This window comes from Polyodon spathula, chromosome 14 (assembly GCF_017654505.1).
Source record: "Polyodon spathula isolate WHYD16114869_AA chromosome 14, ASM1765450v1, whole genome shotgun sequence".
In the NCBI taxonomy this organism is placed as follows: Eukaryota; Metazoa; Chordata; class Actinopteri; order Acipenseriformes; family Polyodontidae; genus Polyodon; species Polyodon spathula.
Genome location: NC_054547.1, coordinates 32,125,233 through 32,152,072, shown reverse-complemented (window position 1 = coordinate 32,152,072; position 26,840 = coordinate 32,125,233). Strand labels below are relative to the sequence as shown.

At 35.4% G+C, this 26,840-nt stretch overlaps 2 protein-coding genes across 2 annotated transcripts; one reads left to right on the top strand and one right to left on the bottom strand.

The window, feature by feature from the left end:
* The first annotated feature begins 4,634 nt into the window (after positions 1–4,634).
* On the top strand, positions 4,635–17,097 carry LOC121327313 (transmembrane protein 255B-like). Its single transcript, XM_041271267.1, has 9 exons — positions 4,635–4,821; positions 6,880–7,022; positions 8,126–8,188; positions 10,154–10,243; positions 11,263–11,343; positions 12,092–12,177; positions 14,331–14,490; positions 15,191–15,337; positions 16,166–17,097. Exons 1-9 carry the CDS (start codon positions 4,770–4,772, stop codon positions 16,301–16,303), a joined length of 960 nt encoding a protein of 319 aa, XP_041127201.1. The 5' UTR covers positions 4,635–4,769; the 3' UTR covers positions 16,304–17,097.
* Positions 17,098–18,696: 1,599 nt separating this feature from the next.
* On the bottom strand, positions 18,697–26,008 carry LOC121326591 (vitamin K-dependent protein S-like). The gene is made up of 9 exons (XM_041269923.1): positions 25,988–26,008; positions 23,054–23,169; positions 21,829–22,018; positions 21,069–21,227; positions 20,293–20,475; positions 20,164–20,258; positions 19,994–20,084; positions 19,260–19,404; positions 18,697–18,883 (listed from the first exon to the last, which is right to left on the bottom strand). The coding sequence occupies exons 1-9, from the start codon at positions 26,006–26,008 to the stop codon at positions 18,744–18,746; spliced, it is 1,140 nt and encodes a 379-aa protein (XP_041125857.1). The 3' UTR covers positions 18,697–18,743.
* Between the last annotated feature and the right edge of the window lie 832 nt (positions 26,009–26,840).

Sequence of the window (26,840 nt, the reverse complement as noted above, 5' to 3'; positions counted from 1 at the left end):
ACATTATATTCCAAAAACACTGCCCTGCTGTACAGGATCATCCCCACCCCTTCCTCTCCCTCAATACCCAGTATTATCAGCTGTAAAGATTCCTTGTTTTACCACTGAAGTGAATCTGACATTAATTCATCTGGCGTGAATCAGACCGGGCTTAAAGTCTATTCTGCGTTTCCTGTGTTGTTAAACATTTATCATTCTAGAATATGCAGATTGCATTGCCTCTGTCCCATCTGGTGGCTGAATGGGTGTTGATTAGACACACAAGTCAGCTCCAGAATTGTCAAAATGTTGAATTTTCTCCTGTCATAGAATACAGAAATCTGTAATGGATAATTCAAACATAACCTGCAGTTAGTTAGATGCATAACCAATTTTTTTTTTTTAACTCATATACTGCATTTTTGTCTCTCACTGAAAATTCCTGCCTTTCAACATGTTTATCAGAACGCTGTCCCATCCCCATGTTGATTTTGAGATTCTCCCAAGGAGACGAATCACAAAACACATAGCTGTTGTGTTTGGAAATTCGCTCTGGGGATCGCTGCATCAAAACTCTATTTAAATTATATACTGTAGATATCAACACCTGGCTATTCTGTAACACATATTTCAGTATGTGTATTCAAGATTATAAATGCCTAAGCAAACTGTACAAACATTATATATCATTGTTTTATTTTAAATATGGAAATCAATTCGATTTCCATCCTAACAAAAATCATGCAAGTAATATGTCTATCTAAAATTGCAAACATATGTGGTATCCTGGGATTAGATGCATTTTCTGTCTACAATAATTTCTTTTCTATTTTTTTCATATTGAGAAAGCAGACTAAATTTAAAAAAAAAAATCCAGGCGAGGGAAGCAGGTTGTTGAGAAAGATCACTACTGTATCTCTGTGAGGAGTTCAAACTTTTTTTAATACACACTTGTTAAAATCAAAGTTTTAAAAATGAAAATAAGAATACTGATAATAATAGTACTAATAAAAAACAGTCTCAAAAACATTATATAACCGCGCCTCTTTCTTGAATTACAGACTTCATCAAATTGTACACCGTGTTTCTGTATGAAGTCTCACTGCAGTACCAGTGTACAGATGGCCCCAGTCAGGGCAGTGACATTTGAATGTGCACCTACTTTGTAAATCACTCTGAGATGCATCAATAGATGCAAAGGGATTTATAAATCAGAGATTACCAGTACTTACAACAACAAAACACAACTATTGTCTTGTTACTTACAAGATTTGCAATATCAGTTCAGTGTTATCTTCAAGACACACAGTTCCTTTCCTAACATGTATCTCTCATCTCTGATTGTCATGAGCAATGGTCGAAGGCAAACTGGAGGGGCATCTTCAGCACAGACCCAGGACAGGAAAGCACCATCTAGAGATGAGAAATACAGCAAATGTATACTTGTTGCTGCTCAGTTAATCATTCGAATTATGCAGTATGGTCTTTGCACAGGATAGGAATACTGGAATACTGACAAATATGTCATGATGATTGGTTAATTTCTCATATGATAATGATCTATATAATTAAAATAATAGTTACCCTTGTGGCTGGAACAAGGTTTATCTTTTCTAATATGAAAATAAGATACAATGTATGGTTGTGTACAGTGTGATTTGCTGCAGCAGGACCTATAAAGATCAAGAGGGCCAGTCTGAGAAAATGCATGTGTTAGAATAAAATGAAAACTGTAGAGCTGTAATGCCTTCTTGGAACTCAATGTGTTTTCTTGGAATGACATCACTAGACATTGTCCTATATGGTTTATCTCATAATTAAATATGATTCTTGGGTGACTGTTTAATACATGCTTGCAAAGCTTACTCAGCAAGACACCAGACTCTATTGATTATATAGCTTTTACTGAAGGTAGTTTTATCTGAAGACATAGACACTTCCAAAAAAAAAAAAAAAAGAAAGCTGTTTTTTACATTCTTTTTAAGAAGGATCTTCTCTCCAGTGTAAACTCTCCCTTCTGTACCTCAGATGGTTATTACGCGTTTGGGAGGATGAGTCATTAAAGTAATGCATTAAAATAAAAATAAACAGCTTGATACATTTTGCATTACTGCCAGCAACTGAATGTTAGAAGTATTGTTTTTCACAGAGACAAAACCTAACTGGCAATGCACTAGAAACATCTGGACATCAAATAAACCCACACAGTACCTGTAGAAAAAAAAGCATTGATTAGTAAATTTCCTTTTTTTCTAAATCTGTATTATAAGTTCTATATTAAACCTTTTTTGTACCTCACTGTGGTCTCCTGTAAAGAATTATAACAGCATCTCTCTGACAGAGAGAGAGATGCAAAGACTGACACGTTATTCACCTTGACTGCTGTTAAGATTGTTTTTTGCAGGGTATGTCATATTTTGAACCCTGGCCATAGCAGATACAAATTAAAAAGAGAGGATGTGCCTGCAAAGATGTGTCTGAGTTGTGAAACTCTGTTATCATTGTTGGCTGCCTATAAACATGAATGGGGGTCAAAAAACAGACCAGTTCTTGTTCTGGTACTTCTCAGCGTCCATCAATAATGTAGAAAACACCTGTGTATGTGGCAGTGAAGGGTAGTGATGCATACTATGGGTCAAGTTATCATAATCACTACCAGACTTCCTTATAACTGTAATGATAAACACTGTAATATGTTGTGAAAAAATGTAATGAAAAAATGCTTTTAAAAAAATTAACTAATAAAATTAAATAAGCCAACTACAGTAACTTATTTTTCTAATAAGAGGCTTCATTTAACTTTGTCTGAGCGTCTGTTTCCATAGAGACATGAAAACGCCAGCAAGTCTCTGCAGGAACCTGCTTTCTGGTGCAGCTTTTATACTGCCACCCTGTAAATAACAATAAAATAGTTTTGTCCGCTGTCTTGTTTTGGATAATTTTATTAGTTGTTATATTAGTAAAGTTACCCAAAACAAGACAGCGGACAAAACTATTTTATTGTTATTTACAATTAGTAAGATTAAATAATAGTTTGAATCCTTTATTACCTGTTGAAAAAATACAAATTCAGTCAAGTATATCTCTCATTCATAGCAAACAACACATCCGAAGTATTTATCAGATTATTCTAATGGAGGTTCAATTTGATATACTATCTTTTAAAATGCAGGGATGGATGGAAACAAACACTCTTCCACGATGAAATAATGTTTTTGCATTTAAGTCTGAAACAGATTTATCGACTCTGAACTTAAAAATAAATAAATAAATAAATACTGTACTTTGGACTGGAGTAGTTTTTAAAAAAAAGCTTATAAAAAAAAATCTGAACACATCAAAATATAATTTAAAAAGTAGACATTTGCATGCACTACCACATTGTAATTTTATTTGCCGCAGTCACAAAACAACAGTTGAAGAAACCGAGCTGTTTCTAGATGGTAAACAACAGTGTCTCCACCGCACAGCAGGATCTGTCAGTTGAGAAAAACGGGCATGCTGATATGCAGCTTCAATCTACAACAAGAGCTGGGGAAATAACCGACAACAGAGGATTATAAAAATTAGCAGGGACCAATACTGACAATAACATGGGCTAACAGTTTCATTTCTCCATGAAGAAGCACAAGCATGCTTGTAACGTACAGTACAGTTGCAAATACAAATTAGAGTTAACAGTATCATAAAAAAATAGCTCAGCTGCTGTTGAACCTTTTTTTGCATGTTTTCATAAATATGTGCTAGATTCTAAAAAAAAATGTTAATTAAACAAGAGAAGAAATAATGAAAATAAATGTTTTGTTCATATTTTATTTGAAAGGCGCAATTGGAGTGTCACCTCACCATGGCAACACACTCACTGATCAGGAAGACTAAAGATCAACTGTTAACGTCTTTTCCCGCTGTTAAGATAAATAAAAATCTAGTCACCCACTTAAGCAATGAATGCTTCCAAGCAGCCAGACCCTGGTGGCGCTAGGTGCTGAAGAGCGAACTACCCCCAGCAGCACCTCCTCCTTAACCATCCATCCTCATAATCATTAATTTCTAGTCCTGTCTCAGCTCCGGAATTCAAAATGGAAAGGATCTGGCAGGGGTCTGTATTTCACTGTCATCAAAGTAGGACTGAATTATCATCCTAAAATGAACCATTGTAGTATTCTGGACCCGCAAATGTGATTTGCTGTGACATCACAATCAGATCAAAATTAAACAGTGAAAGCTGCTCCTAGCTGTATCCATGGCTCATACAGGACAGTGGAACGAAAATAAATAAATAAATAAATAAACTCAAACGGGTTATGCTGGCATCACGAAATACATTTCAAACCCTTATGTCGACATTACATGTCAAAGTATCCCTGGATCTCATTTTCTTTTCTCTATGTTCTCAGGCAGCTAGCGAATGCCTACATTAATGCATTCATTCATTAATGCTGTGAATACAGCAAAAGGAAGATTTCGAAGCTATGCTAACTCAAGACCTGTCACCTGTTTTTAAATACACTTAAGGTTGCATTTATATTGAAGGGGTTACAGATTTGACCGTACATCATGCTAAGCACGTCTGACAAAGTGGCGTCGGGATCGATGCAAAGCTCAATGAACTGCAGTGTCAAAATGTTCAGTCCTCAGCTGTACTAGACTTGAGCGCTGCGTACTAGTACAGCTCGGCTATAAAACGCTCAGCCCTCAGTGTCTGCCCACTAGTGTGATATGAATCTACAAACAGGAGGGTGACACCGCACTGAGGAATTGTAGTACAGGGAGCATCTTCATTTGGAAATATGCAAAGCGCTCAAAAGCAAAACTCCTCACAGCCAAATCCAAGCAGATCAGGTAAGAATCGCACTTTAATTGCTGTCCTTACTTTAAATTGTGTTTGGAAGCTACATTTTCGGTACTGGTAGTTCTATATGCTGTAGCTGAATACCTCTATGGAGTAAGCTACATATACAAGTACATTACAATACTTCATAGTGTAAGGTACGTATTTTTTTTCATTTGGAATATTTACTTTGAAAAATAAACTACTTTAAACGAATTAATTTAATTCTGATATATGTTTGTTTTGTTTTGACGTTCTTTGTTTATTTGATGGAAATCCACATTGAAATGAGTCACTTTAAAAATAACGTATTATTATTATTATTATTATTATTATTATTATTATTATTATTATTATTATTCTGTGTGGTTTTGGATTACACTATTTACCCTTGCAATATTTTTTAAAGACTGAATGTTTGACATTGTATGCGTTTTATTTTAATTATGCTTATGGTTGATTTGAACATCATTTATCCTATCTGGACAAACCACAGCTACAATATATAGTACCAGGGAATCAACCAGGAATCCACTCTCATAAAGGAGAAGTATTAAACGATAGGATTTCGACGGAACATTTCTCTACTTTTTTAAGGTTAGCTCATAGGAATAATAATAATAACAATTAAGCGTTTTTATTAGTCCTCTGAGCTAACATTTTAAGGTTAGCTCATGGAATAATAATAATAATAATAATAATAATAATAATAATAATAATAATAATAATAAATAATAATAATATCGTTGTGAAAACTTTAATAGTTGAATAAAGGTTGCAAATTAAATACGTAAACAAATAACTCTGGAGGGATTTACCATTGCTAACACCGCCTTTGCCCTAAAAAAAAAAAAAAAAAAAAAAAAAGAAAGAAGTAACGCCAAAAGCACATTATTATGTACTAATATCATATTAACCATGTCATTCCCATTTCTGTATCACGTATGATACAATGCTTAGCGACCCCTCTATATTATTATTATTTTACGTCCAGTCTCACAAGACAGTATTGTTCATATGCAGTACATTATGTGTTGTCGGACAGAAATGGAATCTTACATAAATAAGGTATCTTTTGCCATTTCAAAAATACTTGGGCATATTAAATATATGATGGAAATTAATCTTCTATTATTATTTCACCCAGGCTAATGTTCTTTAAGTGCGTGGCATTATTAAAATATGTTCTTCAATATAAGTGCCTGTTTTTAATTTAAAACAAACAAACCAATACATACATTACTATAAATGACAGTAAACATTAATGGCATATTAGTTTCATAGCCATCCTTGGATAATATGGAAACGTGGGTTTAACATCAGGGTGCTGCTGATACTGCAAGATATGGAATATGAGCTGTGTGAAGATTCTTAACTAGTTTTACCATTCATAGGTGAACCTCAATGCTTCCTATTTTTTATAGGGTGAACTTTCTATGAAAGTCCAAAAGTATTTGGTACAATTATACTGATTTTAGGGTTGCATTAGAAACTAAACAGTAAGCGTTTGATTTTCATAGTTGTATGCAGCATATTTTAGTTTCTATTTAATTGCATTTAACAATAACTGTTAAATAAAGAAATTTACCTGTAATATCTGAATCATTTTCAATGCAACTGAATGTGAACTTGGCATTTACCGGTTTCTTGGATAGATAGTCAAGTTGGAATTCAGATTTAAGAATTTTTTTTTTTTAAATCTAGATCTCTGAACTAGATCTCGGCAATGCTGAAAAACTGAAAAGAACAGGAAGGAATAACAAAACCACCGGCTCAGCTGAAAAGTGATTCTCATTGTAGACATTTACAATGCGTAATACAAAAATACAATTACTGTAGTTCACATGACACCTGAATTAATTCTGCAAATTGACAGAACTATGGACTGAGAGGCTATAGTCTGCACAGTCTGGCACCTTACTTTACATGCAGCTTTCTGGTTTCTGTTAAAATGTTCAACATATATTGGGATCTAAAAGTCCATACATTGAAATCCTAAGTTGTACGGTTAAATGTCCATGTAAAGACTGCTATCCATTTGTCTAATGTTTTTTTTTTTGTTGTTTTAGATCTGATCAACAGGAGGAAGAAGAAAGCAACATGGCTTGTTGCCAGCTTGTTACTTTTGTCTTTTCTGATTATTGCACTTGGAATTTTCACTACAACAAGAACAGAAAGTGTTAGTGTAACTGGATATGGATCTGGGATTATTGTAAGTTCTTTTCTTTTTTGTATGTTTTTTTTGTAGCCAGGCACTGCCACACAACTTGAAACAAGCTTAAAAATACTAACACCTCAAGCAAACCGTAATAACGCAAAAAAGCAAATCATCAGTCTTCTTCTCTCATATACTTAATATTTCATCTCCCTCTGTACACATCATCGATGCGACAAAGCCACTCAACAGCTTCTTCCTTGGAGGTGGTCAGCTGTCTGCAATGCATCTCCAGTTACACATTGGGCTGTCCTTCAAACCCATCTTAAAGAAACTTCATGAAGCAGGTGCTCCTGGTTTTGTTGAGCACGATTAGTAAGATCAAGAGTTGTCTTCTGCCCTCTTAGTTGTGGAGGTAGTGTGCCAGATAGTATTGACAGATACTAGTAACTGTTCCCATTGCTGAATTTAGGGCAACGTCAACTTTGTTAAAGTGGCTACTGCGCCCCCATGCTTGACCGCAGTATTCTGTCATCATGGTAATGAAATTGGCTCCTCAGGTGGTTCTTGCCAATCGTCTGATAGCACCAACGTGAGAGTTGACCTAGGCACACTGGGCTGTCTGTGAAAGGAAGTTAATTTCCATTCAGGTCAATCAATGAAGTACTAGTTTTGTTTAACCTTGGTATCACAGCAGCATTTTAATAAGTTCAAACTTATCTAAAATGGTGACTTTTCTCTTGGTATTAAATGTGTATCTAAATATTAATTGTAGCTCCTGGTTTACAGGGGCTACACATGCATGGGAAGTGGTTCTGAAACATGCATGATGTTCTTGTGAAAGGCAGTCTGGTTTTTTTTTTGATTGTTTTGTTTTCAACATACTGCTACAAATGTATTTCTATACATGCAGCCGGTCACAGCATTGGGATTTAATGAAAGACTGCAGACAGACAAATCATGGCATGTGGGAATTGTGTTGCTGAAATTCAGCATATAGATAGATCAGATCAGTTTAAACTAACCACACCAATTCACATAATCAAGTTTTCTCAATGCACTAACAATTCTGTGCAAATTATGAACCACCCTGTATATAGAATATATTGCCATTCATATGTATGTGCCTGTTTAACTCATCCCCTTTTTTTCTATTACAGTTTGCTTTTGGATCATTTTTGGGAATTCTTGGACTCTTTCTTGAAGAAAACCGCAAGCAGCTGGTAAATTGGGCACAACGTTGTAGATGTTTAGAACAGCAGAACCTTTGAGTTATGAACACCTTGGGAATTGAGGTTGTTCATAAGTCTGAAAATGATTTTTCAGTGGTTTTATTAAATGTGTAAACCAGCTATTTACAGCCTCAACTGGGTGAATAATACAAGGATACATCAAAGCAATGCAATACTCATATTGTTATGGTTCTAAAGTCTTTAAACAGCATTATAAATGGAAAAAGGCTACAATTAAGTTACCATTGAAATCATAACTGCAGCAAAAACACAGATTTAAATGTCCAGGAAAACCTGGGTTCACATAGTGCATGCCTTTAAACAAAATTCACACAGCTTGCTCAGTCATTCAGCTTCCTTTGGCTTAAAAAAAACAACAGACCTGTGCTTTGTTTAAAACTAAAATGTTTCTAGTAGAATTGCCTGTATTTGCTTTGAAATCTGCCCTCATCTCTGTCTGGATACTGGATGTTGGTACAGTAAGTCTGCCTTCTCCATGACCAACAAGTTGCTAATAGGAGTGTCTATTTGGTTGCTTTCCACACATTGGTTAGTGATTACATACTTCTGGCTGAAAACTGGGTGTTTGGTAGACCGGCCACTTAAGTTTGAGGTTCTACTGTACTACTATAGTAGATCATGAGCTTAAACGTTTAAATATATTTTACATTTTATTGGGAAACACTAATACTGAAAACAAAATCCTTTTTTTTTTAGATGTAAATGTTTGCTTTCAAGGGTTAAAGTTTGGTATCAAAGTTGGTGAATCATGTTATGCATGATAGGTACTGAAGGTGTGTCTGCAACCTTTACTGTGCATGATACAAAATCAGTAATATATTTCTGCACAATAACAGCAGTTGTGATGTTACCTTGAGAATGACTGCGCTTATCAGACTAGATTTCAATTTAACCTGGAGGACTTCATTGATTTCTGGCCTCTGTTGTGATCTTGAACCATGAAACTTGCTTCTGATGAGGCAGCCAGCAGGGATCCTATGGAAACCTACAACTTCTCCGTCACAGCCTTTCCCTATGCAGCGAGTAATATGTGTCAGCAAGCTATCAACTTGTTGGAAGAGCACACTTAAAATGTATTTTTGTACCACTTTATTTGAAGCACAAAGCAGATTTATTTTAGCTTGACTATATGTTAACTTAAAAACAAAACAGCCTGAACTATGAAGAGATGTGTACATTTGTAGGAAACTTAGCCAAATGAAAGGAAACTTCTTCATGTACAGAGCTCCATTTATTTTGCCATTAGTAAATATCTTACTATTGTTATACAGTTCTGGGAGACATAAGCATGAACCAAATAAGTTTTTAAGAGTTTTAGCAGATAAAGTGTATGCATTTCAGCTATAATTGCATGCAGGATTAGCTAGAGTAGAGGAACAATTTAATGTCCACCAAGCTCTTTCTTAAAAAAAACACATGTACTGTAATGGGCACTCCATGCCAGGAAAAGTGCCATGTCAATACAGTACAAAATATTATTAATTCTCTCTATTAAATGTAATCTTTGAATTTTCCAAGGGTTGGAGATATAATATAATCTATTATACTGAGTAAGTCTTAAGTTTTTAGTTCTAGTAACTGTGTGATAATGCAGTCAGGACTGTTCTCAGGAAATACCTGGAATATTTATACTCAGGATTTCCTGCAATGCTGGATTTGGATTTAAGATTTGAAAATTGGCAGATTGTAAAGTGCCACTGCTATACATTGCTGCAGTAAGTGCTGGATTAATATACAATTAACAACAAAAGCAGTTCCAGTATCTATATGTGATATCTGGGGGCACTGATCAATACACTGATCTGATTATATATATACCAGGGGCCAGGGTTTTCAAGATCTTGCTTTGTTTGGCAGATATTTCCATTCCTTGCCAAAATGCCCTGCTGTGCGTTATACACAAACTCAATAAACTGTTAATTTCTCTTTTTACAGTTGATAGCAGCCATCTTGTTTCTTAGTCTTGGGATAATTGCCTCATTCTTCTGTCTGGTAGTGGATGGAGTTTTCATTGTGCTGAACATTGTAAGTTAAACTAAAGTTGTGTTATACTGTATTTTATTAAACATTTACTTGTGTTACAAATCTGTAGAATTAAAACTACTATTGTGTTTCAGAGTGGCAGCCAGCATACAAAAGCTCCCATAAGCTTAGTTATTTTGTGCTCAAGGAGAAAGGCAGAAAATGTTAAGTTGATCATAAAGCATGTTTAAGTCTTTAACTGAACATTCAGGATAACAAAGTGTTTTCACTGTGGATTTACAAGCATTAGTGAATATTTTCCTGTATATGTGGATTATTGTATTTTGTGGATGCTTAAACCTTTTCGTTCCCCACCATCTGAGTATAAGATGTTGACGATACTGCTGGAAGTACAGGCATTGGGCACTGAGGTCTGAATCAAATTCACACCATAGACTTTGCTTCCAAGCTTTCAGTTCTCCTTTCCCACAAGTTTTGTAAATTTCAGATGCCATAAGCTTAAACTGGCTGCATAGACTGCTGCTTATCAGCGCCAGGCAAGGGCGGGCGGGCAGGCAGGCAGGCAGGCAGGCAAGGAGACTCTTCCAGCATGGATGTTAATTTAATATATGAAACAAAATGTTACTGATCCACATTCAATGTTCATTTCATGCAATTACTTAAAATGGGCTCTTGATGTTACGTATGCATCTGAATGTCTTATTTTCCCCTCTGAGAAACACAGTTTATATTAGCTGGGACATATGATTTGCATTGAGGACAGCTTGTTTGTAACTTTACACTTGATGTTCAGTGAGACAGCTTGTTGCCAAGGCCACACTATAAATCCATGGCTGGTTGGTATTGCAACCCTGAATCTCCAGTCTTCAAATTGCATTAATACATTTAAATGCACCTTTAATACATTTCAGACACACATCTTTCAGTTTATATCACTGTAGTATGTTCTTTGATTAATAGTGTATGTTTGTTGTGTCTTTATTGGAGACAGTTTCTTCTCCCTGTCCTCAAGTGAATGCGTTATTTTTAGCTTCTTTGTATAATGTCATGTTGTTTCACAGGACCTGAGACCTCTGCAAGCAGGAAGATGCCAGTATTACACAAGCGGACACAGCTACTTATACGAGAATTACTTTGCTTCTGTAAGTCACTATTGTCTTAAAGGGCAAATAACTTCAAATGTCATTTAAATTGTTGTTTCTATATATATGGGACAAATAACTGAAATACATGGATCTAGCAGCCATGCTTTTTCATTTGAATTTCAGTATTTGCCCTATTCCCAATGACCCCAGTGAAGAGCCAGCAAGATATCACTGGGGTGAAGTTTTTCACTCAGTTTTTCACTCATGTAACTCTTCTTTCATTTGCAAATTGTTAAGAGAAGTTTCATACCAAATTAGATTTGGTCACGCTAAATTGTAATCTTAGAGAGGTGCAGTACTGGAATTAACAGGTTTCTATTATAGCATTTACTGTAGCTCTACCCACTGCAGCGAGGAATAGAATTAACATGTGTTTGTTTGGCTGGTATCCTGGCAACTTGTATGATATTATTAAACTGATGTTGTTTTTTTTAAATCATATGGTTTGTATCATTTAACAAAGGGATGTGCTGGTTAACCATTTTAAAGGCTTGTGTAAAGAACTAAACATGATCTGTGCTCCAGTAGAATTAAGTGCACAGGAGGTAAAATCATGAAGTAAGGTGTTTTGTTTTAAATACTGTTTAGTCTGCTTGGTAACTTTAGTCCCAACTCTGAGTTATTCTACTTTTGTACAACAGACCATATTTCCTCTCAGAAAATTATTCAAATTGCATGTTAGCCTGAACACTGACAGCGGTTCCAATATGCTCTCTTTTGTGTGTGTGTGTGTTTGAATTTTCAGGTACCTTGTCAAGGGCTGACAGAATCATGCAGCCTTAAAGTACGGAGTGGCACATGCTATTGCTGTGACCTGTATGACTGTGCCAAGTAAGTACGACACCCTCTATCTTTTGTATACATTGTAGCTCTTTTATTTGGCTTGTTTTGCAACTACAAATAATAATATCTGGCTCTACACAAAAATGTGTATCACGCAGGTAAACCACAGGGTTCAGTTGCGAAATAATAATAGACACTAAACAAGACACACACAAACACAACACGGTCACAAGTCAAGAGTGAGTGCCCTTAGTGAAAGTGGTGATTTACAGGTTTATAATTGCACAATGGTGAAGTGTAGTCCGGGTTTAATTGCTGGCTCTTAAGCTACAGCTCCTGGATATTAGGAGTCAACACACGGGCAGGAATACACAAACAAAGTGTAACAAAAATAAGTACAAGAATGCAAAACAAACAAAAAATAAGTACAAAAATGCAAAACAAAACAAACAAAAAACAGTGGGAACAAAAATCTCCCTGGCACCACCTCAATATACATACTTTGATGTGATTAAAACCCCCTAAGGTATTTTCTATTTTTTATTCTCAAAACCCAGACCCCGGTTCCACACATAATGGTCAAATGGTTCTTTTATGTACTCACACTTTTTGGCAAGCACCGCCCCACAGTGCATCACTTTCTGATACATCAGGCTTGAGGCTTTGTCAGTGGTTCCCTTTTAACTCTCTGACCACCGGCCACTCAGGGAGCCACAGTCGACCAAGCTCCGCATGCCATTTGCTGTCAATACACGCAGCTGGCAGCACATCTCTGCAGTGTCTGGCTCCCTTTTATTTTAAATGAAAATCCATCAAAATAGAAAAACACACTATTTACGCATGCAGGGCCAGAGCCCTGCCACAAGAACCCATGTACTTTAACAACCAAATGTGTGAGAAATATTGAGGAAGATATAGCCCACATATTTTATATGTGAGGCATTTATAATGACCCCGTTGATATTAGTTTTCTTGTTTAATAATAATTGTTTACCAGTCCCTTGTTTGTCTTGGATTCATTTATTTTTGTAACTAGAATTATGTACAGCCACCAGACTGAAAGAGCAGGATGAAGTCATTTTTATATGAGGAAAGTATATTATACTGTATCACTTACAAATGGTTAGGCTAACACAATAATTAGAAAATTGATTAGGGGACAGCAGCCTTTTGACCTAGCAAATTGCTAAAATACTTGGCCCACAAAATCACACTTGGCCTGCTTGTCTCCTGTGCTATAATTTACTCTTATCTATAATGTTACATTCCTTTCTACTACCTACCCCCACGCCTCAACCTGCTGAATTTTGCAAATACCATGCACCAGAGATAATTCACACACCATGTCTTATAAAAGGATACATCATTAAAAATAAAGACATGTGACATGTAATTTGGGACAACATGAAGAGTTTGTAAGAATTACTCTGAGGTGCTTATGCTATATCAATTAATGATGATAATAAAGTCAAGTAACATTCTTTACTAGATAATTGATTGTAGCTGGTAAGAGGGTATGGGGCACTGAGACTTTGGTGGAGAGAGGGAGGGTTGCTTATCTGTGGAAGCCAATATCATCTGATTAAATCAAGTTGGCTTCTAAAAGCTTACCATGTTATGCCATTCCAAAGTGTTGCTAGGCATATTGGAAGTATGGCGAAACACAGGTAAAGACTGTAAAGCAGAGAAAGATACGGTGAAGCATATTAAAAACCATGGCAAAACTGTGGTAATCTATTAAAAAATAGCAAAATTACTGTGAAAAATTACCATTGCATTGTATTGCAGTGTCTTCAGTGAGCTTGGTTTAGGGTTTGTTAAATCAGAACAGTATTGCAAATTCTTGTTGCGTATTGGAAGTTTTTACATCACATGAATATTGTATGATAAGTAGACCTGGAGTGATTCAGAACCTACAGCACAAAACTATATTCATGTACCTCAAAGCCAGACATAGCAGTGGTTGTGTCAGTCTAAGAGAGGTGGCAAGCCTAGTTCCATATCAAATGTTATGTATCCACTTTATACCAGAGCAGCAAGGTAAATGGTAGTAAAGGAGTGGTGGTGCTGGAAACTGGAGCCTGAAACACAAATAATATAGAGTCCCCTTGAATATTCAAAGGCTTTTGAAAAAAAAAGATGCAGAAACTGGGATGCAAATGTATTTTAAACTAGGAGTAACATTTAATATATTTTCACAGTGGGGGATACTTGAATAATCACTATGAGTACGTGGGAGTGAGAAGCTGCCAGGAAGTCCTGTCTCTGTATGTAATGATCTGGCTGTTGACAGCACTGAACCTCACAGCTTTCTTCCTGGGGATTCTGGCTACAGCCGTGCTTGGCAGTATCAAAGATGTGGTAAGAAAGTTTGATTCTGGTGCATAATATTGTCATTGTATCATCACATAACATGTGTTTCCAAGATGTTTTCTTGGAAAATGAGCAGTTAACAAATTGATTTTTTTGTCTTTGGTGTTGTATGTTCAGCAAAGCTTTTTTGTTTAAAATAATAATCTATGATCAAAATAAAATTAAAAACAAAAAAAATAGTTTAACACAAGTAGTTGTGTTGAAATATGCTTGGCTTAAACTTTATATCATGTTGTTTTGCTTACAGTATATACCCTGTTTACATCATCTGCTCACCCACGATGTGTCACGCAGAATCGATGGAAGGAAACACTTGCTACTAATTTAAAATATATAGCTATGGCCAAAGTTACGTATTGAATACTGAATTACGTACCGCTTTGTAGTTTTCCATGTACTTAATGAAAAACTGACAAAAATTAAAAAATGTGCCATTTCGAAATCTAACATGAAATGTTGTACTGTTATCATGGCTTCCAGTAGACTTTAGCGATATCATTTAGTAGTTTCTTTGATTGCATGATGTTAAATAAAAGATCTAAATTGTGTTGATATAGTTTTTATTTATTTTTTAATCTCAATCCTAAAATTCTAGGTGATGCAAAACTTTTGGCCATAGCTGTGTATCTATTTTGACATACAAAAATATTTGGCATGATCTCCTATACTTTTTCTTTTTCTTTGATAGAAGGGGTCTGCTGTAAGACCTGAGTTAAACACTCAGCTTCTTGCTCCAACTAATTACAGTTACATTCAGCACAAGGAGCTCAGTGGTGTGTTGTCACCGACTGCTCCTCTTTTGCAACAGGACCCAGGAGCCAGTTCATTGTATCCGGTTAGTTGTTTCACACAGTAATCCTTCAGAGTGATGATAAAGTCTGGGAAAAATGAAACGCTCATCAGCAAAGCACTATTGTTATGCTAATGACAGGATAGAAAACACTTTGAAAGCCTTACCAAAGAGCAGTGCTAATGCAATCATTTTTGCGAGGCATCTTGAGTTTTAAAAGCTTGCCTTGTCTTGTTAATTGTTTCCAAAGCTGTGCTTTGCCTTTTAATGGTATGCCCTCTTCTCTCAAATGATCTTTGCAACACAATTCGTATTCATTCGCTATACCCGCGATTCCTATTTAGCCTTGCGCTTGGTCTTCTGTGCTAGTTTTGACTTATCTGACTTGCACAGTCTTTACCCATAAACCACTTAAACATCTCCAAAACCTAAGCAGGCAAAACGGTTAATATATTTAAATATTACTCAATGGTAGCAACCCGATAGACATGTATTAATATCTGTAAATGTTTTTTTTATTATTTCAACTATCCTCTGCAAAGCAGAAGAAATAATTAACAATCAAAGCTTTGGATCTTCAAAACATACTTTGAAATGTGTATATCTCGTTAATAATGTAAAAGATCTTATGGTGATAAAAAGACTAGTTTCACTGCCTCATGAATGATCTGTACATAAATTAGGACATTTGTCAAGATAGTCATAAGCCTTCCAATTGTCAAGCTCTGCATAGATATACTATGTGGTATATTTGTTAAGATGTATATTTTTTTTGGATAAGAATATAGAAAGTGATAATTGCATGGAACATTATTTAGAACTAGTGATTATTTGGTGCGATTTGTTATTGTTTTGTTTTTTGTTTTTCTTCAGAACCCATCAGTCCATCTCGCACCGCCAGCCCTCGCAGAGCTGATACCTGCCAGTCATCCAGACACCCTCAACCCCCCTCCGTTTGTATCCCATTACAATCTTCTGCCTCACAAAATAGCAGCAGGATATTCAGTGTGAGGGCGCCATAACCTCAAACGGGTTTTTTTTAAATAATGATTTATTTTGTAAGCCAGAATGTAAAATTGCTTTTTTCACATAAATCAGAAAAGTGCATTATGTATCGTGCAAGCAATAAGATTAATACATAAGATTACCTGTATGTGATTTTTTGCTTTATGCTTTATTTCTAGTTTAGTAGTGACAGTTATATCACTTGTAGTGGACTGGGTGTTCTAGTGGACTCATCGATTCGCAGTGCTGTGCAAAACCAAAATACTTCCCATTTAATACAAATTGTATTCAGGACCACTCATACCTGCTAGGGGATTTGAACATGTTCCTCTATAGAAACTGTTTCAAAATGTACTCTTGCCAATGATGATAGGACTGCTGTTTAAAATTTCTATGTAGCATCATGATATGGCTCATTCTAGTTAAGCACTTGTTTGTTATAAAACATGTACTTAGATGCATATATTCAGTTGTGAATCACAGCACCTAAGAAAGAATAAAGCAAAGTGTGTAAAAAAAAATAAAAAAAGTTTGTAAATATCTAAATAGATTTTAAAATATGTGCTGTATTCATAAATGCCAGCATGTTTTAGAATTGTGCTCTATTCTGTGCACTAGTGACAATTTAAATATTTTATGTAATCAAAGAAATTACAGATTTGGATCTATTGCAGAAGAGGTGCAGTTGGTGACTGCACACCATTGAGCTCTTTGTGCTGAATGTATCTATCAAAGAAAAAGAAAAGGTATTGCAGATCATGCCAAATATTTTTGTATTTCAAAATAAATATATAGCTATGGCTGAAAGTTTTGCATCACCTAGAATATTACGATTGAGACAAAAAAATAAAGAAATAAAACAAAAAAAAACCCACAACACTATATGAACAGAATTTAGATATTTTATTTAATATCATATAATCAAAGAAACTACTAAATGATATTGCAAAAGTCTACCGGAAGCCATAATAATAGTACAGTTTCTATCACATTTCAAAATGTCACACTTTTTAATTTTAATTTAATCAGTTTTTTGTTAAGTATATGGAAAACTACAAAGCTGTATGTAATTAAATTTGCTAACGTAACATTATTAAGCCGATTTATATTTATGTATTAATTGACTTTATGAAGCAAAATGAGTCAATTCTGTGATGCAAAATATCCATGCTTGGCAGATGATTTTCATTGCTACCAAAGCACACAGTTAACTTCCTGTTAGAGATACTAACTGTCTTATTCTCGTGTTCCATGCAATACCTTTCCTGGTTGCTTTGATAAGGCTAAATCCCACGCAAGTGTGGCATCTGCCGTGGTTAGAGCAGGGGGAATTTAGAGTTGAATAACCTTATTTCAACTGTAGTCAAATACACACAAATAAACTACACCACCCCTTATTTCTAGAGAGATTGGGTCCTCTGAATGCCAAGATATGGGTTCCATCACACAAGCCCCGTCAATTAAATGAAAGTCAGTAGTCACAAGTGCAGTTAAAAATTGCCTTACAGAGCAGTTTTACTATATTATAAAAAGAGCACCAAGTAGTCAGGGTCTGTAGAGAAGTTAAAAACTATACAGAGACAACTACACCAGGGAGAGCATGGACATTTGTTTCAATTGGTTACATATATATATATATATATATATATATATATATATATATATATATATATATATATACACACACACACACACACACACACACACCAATTCCACAACACTTCATTAAATGCTTGATAATACAATCTAAATCTAAAGACACTTCAGTAATGCTTTACAAGTTGACAATGTGCAGTATTCCTAACACCTTCAGTGAGGCTACATAATGGTGTAGTATTACTGTGTATTATAGCCATAACGCAGTTTTGTCTGTCATGCTAAAAATGTGTTTTAGTTTTATGCAAAATAAAATTAAAAAAAAAAAAAAAAAAAAACACTTTTGTTTTAGCATTCAGTAAAGTCAAACGTCTCTGTTTGGGGTGAAATCCCAGTATAATTTTAAGCTTTAATAGCTCTCCCAATAACTTTTGAGGTAGGAGATGGTAAACAGCTCAAATTTGAAATATTTTGTATAGTATTGCATCTTAACTTTTTTCATGCAAAGTACATTTACTTGTGTGGTCTGGGTAAGTTAGTACAGTGTCAGAATGAAGTAGCAACTATAGCTGCAGTGTGTACATGATCATATTCAAGTGAGCAATTTCAAAAAAAGGAAAATGTAATATGTTGTGATTTTACTAAGTGGACCTGGTTTCATCTCTTTCCATTTTATTTTTAGAATAGTAAGTGATGTTAATGGAAATTCAATGATGATCTCAAAAAAAATAAAAAAAAATAAATTGTGTTAAAAAACTGTGTTAGTTGGGTCAACTGCAGTTTAATATTGAATCCCCAATGTGTCTAACGTCTTAATGTGTAATCAATAGTGCTTTCACTTTCCAACTCCTTATTGCAGATCAGCGGGGCAGCTATGGGATTGAATACCACTGTGTTTGTTCTTTGCTGTGTCAACATCCACATGATTGCCTTGTATCTTTACTCGCATGCAGCCATGATAATACGAGTTCCCTGCAGCAGGACCCCCATCTATAAGAAATCATAACATTAAGTTAATCCTTTTCTCTGTTTTTCATAGTACCATACTTAGCAGAGGTTTTGCAAACAAAAAAAATGCAATCACCAGTCATAAAGCTAAACTGAAACCACAGGCTGCTGGGTCTGCAGTCTCATTGGCAATGACACATATGGCCAATGGGACACCACCATTTTGGTAGAAATGTTCCCGTAGGGCAACATGATGTCCCATGGTCATCCTGGTGACTGCCAGCAGATGGATGGCTTCATCTATGGGATTTTGCTTCCCAGGTTTTATTCCATTCTAAAGAAGCCTACTTCCTTTGTGTAATGCCACCTTATCTACAAGAATCCCTCATGTGTGAAGAGCACTACTGCTTTTAGTTACCTGGTAATCCCCCAAGGTAGACTGTGGTGCCTGGTTGGTCCCACACAGCCTGCAGAGCTTCAAAGTCATCAGCAACGTTCGAAATGATTTCATCGTCCAGGGATTTGAACACTAGCTGTTTGTTTGCTAGGATCAGCTGCTGAGCCTGGAACTCACCAGAACAAAGATCTGGAGGAAATCTCAGAGAACGTAGGTCCTTGCCAGCAAAAGTCAGAATGAATGCGTCGACGATTATATATATATAATAAATAAATATATATATATATATATATATATATATATATATATATATATATATATATATATATAATATATATAGCAGATATATCACATCATAAATTAAAATTAAAAAAAAAAAGTCTATTCTTCATATAGAACATACCCTGTTGCGGATTGAGAAGATTTCTGACTGCTTTTGTGCTCTGATGGACTTTAATCATTTATAGTAATAGATCCTGAGAATTTACTGATCATGTCTTAAAACAGCTGAGAGACCGATTGAAGACTGTTTTCTAAACATGAACATGTTTCATTGTCAAGGTAGTACCTTAACATGACAACACAATACCAACATTTAAAAGTTGTGACTCCCAGCTACCTGAAGTCTTCAGAAATTCAGCAACTGCCCTTCTTACTAAAATGTAACATATATTCCACACAGTTTTACAAGTTTCTTTAGTCAGCAACCTGTTCATTATGTTTAACTTTAAAAGGGTGTACAATGCTTAACACACCTCTAGGTCAATAACAAAATACCAGGAGGTCAGTTTAGCGACAGGACAAAGGTATGTAAAGTTATCATTTTGCTCTGGTATACGATAAGTACTGTATTTACACCAAAATGAACTAGGGTATAGAGATTGACATTACCTGCTGTGTATCATCCAATGCAATAGAAAATGACTAGTTGTTTCGGAAATCCAAAACGGCAAGCAAAACTCCATTGGCAGCAACAGGTCTCAAAGACAGCTCCATGGTCAGACTCCAGTTTTCAGTTTCCTCCATGCTTGAATTATCAATCAACACTGCAAACAGAATAATTACAAATACAATGTGATTCGAACTGAGCTGCTCCATGTCCAGAGAAATAGGATCCTGGCACAACACTCTTCCAGCACCTTTGGCTTTCAGAGGATTCGATGAAGCGGTTTAGAACAGGGGTATCCTGTCTGACCCAATCCCAGTTACGGAGACAGCCATCCAGAGGAGGGTTCAGCTGGAAAAGGACAACAAGCAGCTGATTGTAACCAACACAAATACACATTTCTAACACTTTGTGTTGTGTCTCTAATCACTGTGTATTTACATAGCAGTTACTTAGTAAATACATGTGGACTTATACATGATTACAGTGTTATTATGCATAGTTACAATGTACTTAATGTGTAAATCTTTTTGCACAATATATGTAAGTACACAGTTGTATCAGAAAAGGGTTAGGGTTATATCATGCAAAGGATTTACACATGAAGTACATTGTAAAACTATGCATAACAGCATTGTAATTAGGTGTAACTACAATGTACATATGCAGTAATTAGAGACACTTAATGTAAAGTGTTACCATGCATTCTTGTAATTTAGTTTTTTAATCAAAGCTGATTATTTTGCCAGAATAATGAAGGTGTTTAGAGAGCAATGCTGCTACACTATGTGGTTGTTCAAATGATATATTTCTATCATGTTGTTTAATTATAATGGATTAGGAAATACTAATTTCATTAAAATGTCATTAAATTGTGTACAGTGTCAGTGAATATATCATTAGTAAAAACAAAGTACCCTTCACTTGCTATTGCTGTAACTTACAGTCAGTTTTAGACTGCTGTTTGGAAACAAGCCCCCAATTCCAATCCTCAAGACTCCACTGCCCATAACGTCTCCGTTTTCCACTGGCTGATGAGTTTTAATAACTTCCTCTTTGATAACCGTCACAATTATAGTTGAATTTAGATTTGCAATGGAGATCTAGATGAAAAGAAGATGTTCGTTTTAATTTTGTGATGAGAGCGTGTCTGCGAGGTTACACACGCAAAGCATCAACGTACCGCACCTTAGATGGGCTGTTACTGCTTTTAAAATCCATGCATAATTAACAAATATAGACAGTGAAATTTGGAGGCACATCCAAGATATTATTGCAGCGTGGGGGAGATAAGGAGACTTGTTTAATTTTCCCCAAAACAACTCTGGATCAAACCTATAGGACAAAACACGAACCTATAGCATGCCAGCTAATCATACCCCACTCCACAGCCACAGAGGGACCTCAATTGCAACCCCCCATGGCCTCCACCCTAGGGGGTTGAGCTGTGCACTGTACAGTGTACTCAGTGTCGTCCCATTTTTCAAAGGCTAGTCACTCTTTGAGGCACTTTTTAAATTTTATTAACTGGTTACAACTAGATTACAAACATATTACCAAATGTTAATATAACTGCTAATGTTGGGTAATATGTAGTACACTATTTATAAATTAAATCATTGTGATGGGGTGTAATTGCTTTAAATGCATTTTTAAAGATGTTCCTATAGTCTTGCTTTGCAGATGAGGTCGGTTTTTGGATACCTGCTTCCATCCTCCATCACTGATGACTGGCCCTCCAGTGATAGCAGTCTGAGAATGATCATTTGGGAACTGTATCTCCAGATAACATTTCCGGAGGGCTAAAAGAAACCAGTTGCTTTCCCCTTCCTTATCTCCGAAAAATAGGATTCCCTCCGAGTCTAATGTGCGTAACTCAAACTGGGATTCAAAACTGTAGATTTTAAAAACAATACAAAGGTTAATTATTTCAGAGATATTTTTTACTTAGGAATTTTGTTTTTTTGTTTTGTTTTTAGTACATATACAGTATCAAGTGAAATTTGTTAACACAAATGAAGTGGATGAGATCTTTTTTTTTTTTTTTTTTTTTACCATAACTGTAATTATTGTTCTTAGATTTTATTTCATTGATTCAATATAAAATAAAAGATATTGAAAGAGAAGGGAATTTCAAATGGCATTTTCTTAGTTTCTGTTTCACTTTTTCCTTATTGTGCTATTAGTTTGCACAGACATAAATCAGCTAAAGTCTCTTAATATGAATAAATGCCAGCCCCTTGTCATGCAGAGAGTGTATTGCTAATCCTGCCTATGATAAACATATTGCTGGCAACTAGAACTAAACAGTAGTTTCTGAACTCAGGGTGAAGCATCTTAACAATTACTGCAATAAGAATAGTTCAGAATGATTTAAAATGTCATCAAGATTAAACAAATAAAGAAAATATAGTTTGAAGATTCTTAGTCTAAGTATATTTTTTTGTATATTAACATACTATGTATTGTTTAATATGTATGTTGTTAAATATATTTTATAATATATGGTAAGGAGACCTTAAAGTTAGACATTCGATCAATCTCAAATGAATTTCTGTAAATACATTTTTTAAAATAAATAAATGATGTATGCCATAAAGCCAGCATTGCAGCCGTTGTGTGTGCTGATGCGCTGGGGAGGCAAAATGAGCTGATCCCTGGAGCCAGCAATACACTTCAGCAATCAACACCAGACAGAAGGATATCTACATCATCAGATGGAAAACAACGCAAATGGATGGAGATGCAGATGGATCACATTAGTTTACTGCAAAGCTAAGTCTTAGTAGGTGCTTATCTTGGCGAGAGCTGAGTTCAAATCAGCATGAAGTTCAACATCTACTCTCATGTAATGGAAATCTAGATATTCTTATAAAACTGTATTGTCCAGAAGTCATTTTTAGAAACATAAAAGCAAAATAAAAAATACCTAATTATTTCAGAAAGCTTAAACTGCAAGACGGGGATTGCTCCTGAGGAGGCATTTTCAATGTACAGAAAACCGGATGGTTTAGAGTCATTGACTGCTACACATACATCCTCAGCCTATATTAAAAAATAAAACACAGTAGATAATTTTGGAAAACATGAATTATGTTATATTCAACAGAATGCCATCTACAGTTTAAAGCATAAACATATCTTCCACGGACTGGACAGAGAAGATGGTCACACTAGACTTAACACAAAATGGTATTTCACTGTAATGTGAACTGTGTAACTAAACAGACATGGCAAGTGGTAACTAAAAGCATTGAGTTCACAGCCAGAAAATAGGCAGAGCGTACCATGATGCTATTCCAGACTTCTAAGATATCAAGGTGCATATAATTTACAGCACACAAAAATAAAAAGGACAGTTACCAGATTGTTCATATTAATAAATACTGTAGTTAAGGTTTCAATCAGCAGTCAAGAAATCAATTGAAATTGGCAGCACTTTTCAGGAAAAAAAAAAAAAAACAAGTGGCTTGGATTTGCTGTTGGTTTATTGCCAGTATTAGAAGGGAATTCAGTTCACTCAAGAAAAGAATATTTGTAAAAGATTAATTAACAATGACATTACATTACAAACATTGCATTACATTACAAACTACTGTATCATTACTATACATGCATAGAAAGTGAACACAATGATGCCTGTAACACATATTGATTCATGAACCTGGACAAACTAATCATAAACAAACACAGGGATGGCTATAAGAATAAGGGATAAAGGTACGACTGTGTTTATTGAACGTTTTGAAGCTATTTTTACTGTATGAATCTGAAGTATCCCGACATATTAACTGCCATTATGATGTCAACATAATATAATGTTCCAAATCTACAAAACAAATTCCAAATCTATATTAAAAACCTCTGAATTTATATTCAATGGCCAGGAAGTTTCATTTGAGATCACTGAACATGAACATTCAAATATTCCCACGCTTTTCTAGAGTTTTATTTCAGGACACATATTCAAAGTGTTGATAGTAAAATGTGCTTGAATATTTTGCCGTTTTAGTTTTAAAGTACATTATGCAACATAGGCTTTAAATGATAAAACAGATGGAAAGCATAAATAAGAAAGAAGAAAATATTTCATATTATGGAACTATAACCTACTGCTAACAACAATTTAAAGTGCTTTACCTTCACAGTATCTGTTTCTTTTTTTGTTTGTAAAGTCACAGCTTCTGTTACCTGTTCACGGTGCACCAAAAGAATTAACAGAAAACCAGATCTGAATAAAACCTTCATTTTCTCTTCTCCTTGTTATTCCTACAACAGTAACAACAACAGCAAGAAGAAAACTAATTATATATTTGTGTATAAACTTTATACACACACACACACACATACAGTGGTTTGCAGAAGAATTCATCCCCTTGCAAAGTTTTCACATTTTGTTGGCACCTGAGCATACTCCACGATGCTTTCAAATTAGACTGTAGAATCTACACAAACTACTCCACATTGATCAAGTTAAAAAATGCATATAGAATATAAATAAATAAGATTTACAGAGAAAAAAGATTAATCTCAGTTGCATAAGTATTCAACCGGTTTGTTACTGCAGCCCTAAATCAGCTCAGGTGTAAATGATTTGTTTAAAAGGTCACAAAATTAGTGAAATGATTTCAGCCTGTGTGTACTCAAAGTGGTTTAACTTGTAGATACTTTCCCTCAGGTATATAAAGACTTTTAAGCTACAACTCACATAGTGATCCAACAAAGAAATCATGAAGACCAAGGAGCTTTCGAAACAGGGATAAAGTGGTAAAGAGGCACAGAGAAGGGTAGAAGAAAATTTCAAAGGCGCTGATTATCCCTCTCAGCACAGTGAAGTCCATAATTAAGACGTGGAAGATGCATCATACCACCCAGACACTACCCAGATCAGGTCACCCTCCCACACTGAGCAGCCGGGCAAGCTGGAAACTGGTTCGGGATGTCACTCTGAAGCCAACAATGACCTTGAGAGACCTACAAAGTTCTGTTTCTGAGTTGGGAGTCCGTGTTCACACATCAACAATAAGCCGGTCCCTACACAAAGCTGGCCTGTATGGACGGTTGGCAAGAAAGCCATTTCTCAAAAAGACTCATTTTAAAGCATGTATGGAGTTTGTGAAAAAGCATGTATATGATACTGCAGACATATGGAAAAAGGTTTTGTGGTCAGACGAGACAAAAATTGAACTTTTCGGTCTAAATTCCAAGCGTTACATCTGATGCAAGTCCAACACTGCACATCACCCACAACTTCATCGACATGACAGCACCTCGAGGTAGTCTCAAAAGTCACAGTCGCGGGCCTCTTCCTATCCTAATTTCCAAGTCCGGACCCTCACAGCCAGCTTCTAAATCCGGGCTAGCAGCTCGCTCCTCTATCCTAAGTCCGGGCTCTCTCCGCCCGCTAGTATCCCTCTAACAGCTCGTTTTTGCTTCCTCCGCTCTATCCTTATAGCCCCAGCTCATACCCCGTGAATTATAGTTAAAAAATAACAAAAAAACAAGCTAGAATTTTGTTCTTTCCTTAGACACAAAGAAGCATCTAAGAAACAAACTTTCAGACCCTATATTTTGTAAATAAATAAGTGTATATAAGTAACTTGAACTAGATAAACACCATGCACATTATTCTAAAATGTTAAATTTGTTCATGGAGTCAAAAAGCAACTTGAGGTTTTTGGATGTCTCCATTGCATTCTGTAAACCGGAGATCTTTTGTTCTTCACAGAGGAATTTCAAACTGTTTGATAGCTTTTAACATTTCATTACATTTGTGGCCATTTGCTATCGGAAGGTGTCTCGAATACAAAAAGTTAGGCAGACAAAGACAAGCCTACAGATGACCATGGAGAAACATCTTTACCCTGTAAACAGTCAGAGCCATGTTCAAAAAATGCATTTACCACAGTACTAAAAGGGAAATAAAAAAATCAAACAAACTTTTTAAACATCTTTTTAAACATCTTGCCATTCCCCTTGTACATGTTTGTTTTCTGAGAGTCTTTAGTGCTTTGTTAGGTCATAAAACTGAAACTAATTGGCTTGTTAGGGCTGTGTGAAACCAAGTTCTTTCTAGTTACGTAAGGCATCTAGTGAAAACCACTAACACCTATTTTCTTGGAAAACAAACAAACAGACAAAAAAAGATACAAATCTACATGGAGGTTATTTGCTCAGAACACTACTTTGTAAATCAAGATCTTGTGAACATCTATAAGCCTTCATAGCATGTTGATGTTTACACATGAATCTGGGCACTCACTACAACATAGTGGTTTGGGGGAAATATTCAACTCAGGTAATGAAAAATGTGAACGTGAAACCATATTTATTTTAAAGCTTTTGCGTTAACTCAATGCAAACAAGTACCCAAGTGTTTATTGTAAGATCTATTCTCTGTAAGCCCTGATTACCCCTCCTAAGAAGTTGAATGCACATATTTTTCTGATTGCAATCCTCACAAGCTTTTTGCTGTTCTTGCAGTAGACTTCAGACAAGTGTGGGTGGTGCATAAATATTAAAATTATTAAAGCACACATTGCATTTAGATCCAGTGGTTAGGCAGTCCAACAGATAAGAGAATCATGGTGTGATCTGTAAATGTAATACATTCAGATTTTTTTTTATAGCTGTTCTAAAAAATGCCAGGATAAACGGATCTGGAAAGAGGCATGAGTTCCAATGGTGTCTGTCAAGCTGATCCTGTTGTGTTAAAG

Excerpts from the sequence above, each read along its gene's own strand:
- LOC121327313 (XM_041271267.1), top strand. The coding sequence starts at position 4,770 with ATGCAAAGCGCTCAAAAGCAAAACTCCTCACAGCCAAATCCAAGCAGA. Across the intron at positions 8,189-10,153 it reads AAGAAAACCGCAAGCAGCTG|TTGATAGCAGCCATCTTGTT; the intron begins GTAAATTGGGCA and ends CTCTTTTTACAG. Across the intron at positions 14,491-15,190 it reads TTGGCAGTATCAAAGATGTG|AAGGGGTCTGCTGTAAGACC; the intron begins GTAAGAAAGTTT and ends TTTCTTTGATAG.
- LOC121326591 (XM_041269923.1), bottom strand. The coding sequence starts at position 26,008 with ATGGCTCTGACTGTTTACAGG. Across the intron at positions 23,170-25,987 it reads TGGCTCTGACTGTTTACAGG|GCTGAGGATGTATGTGTAGC; the intron begins GTAAAGATGTTT and ends TTTTTAATATAG. Across the intron at positions 18,884-19,259 it reads CTACCTTGGGGGATTACCAG|ATGGGGGTCCTGCTGCAGGG; the intron begins GTAACTAAAAGC and ends GATTTCTTATAG.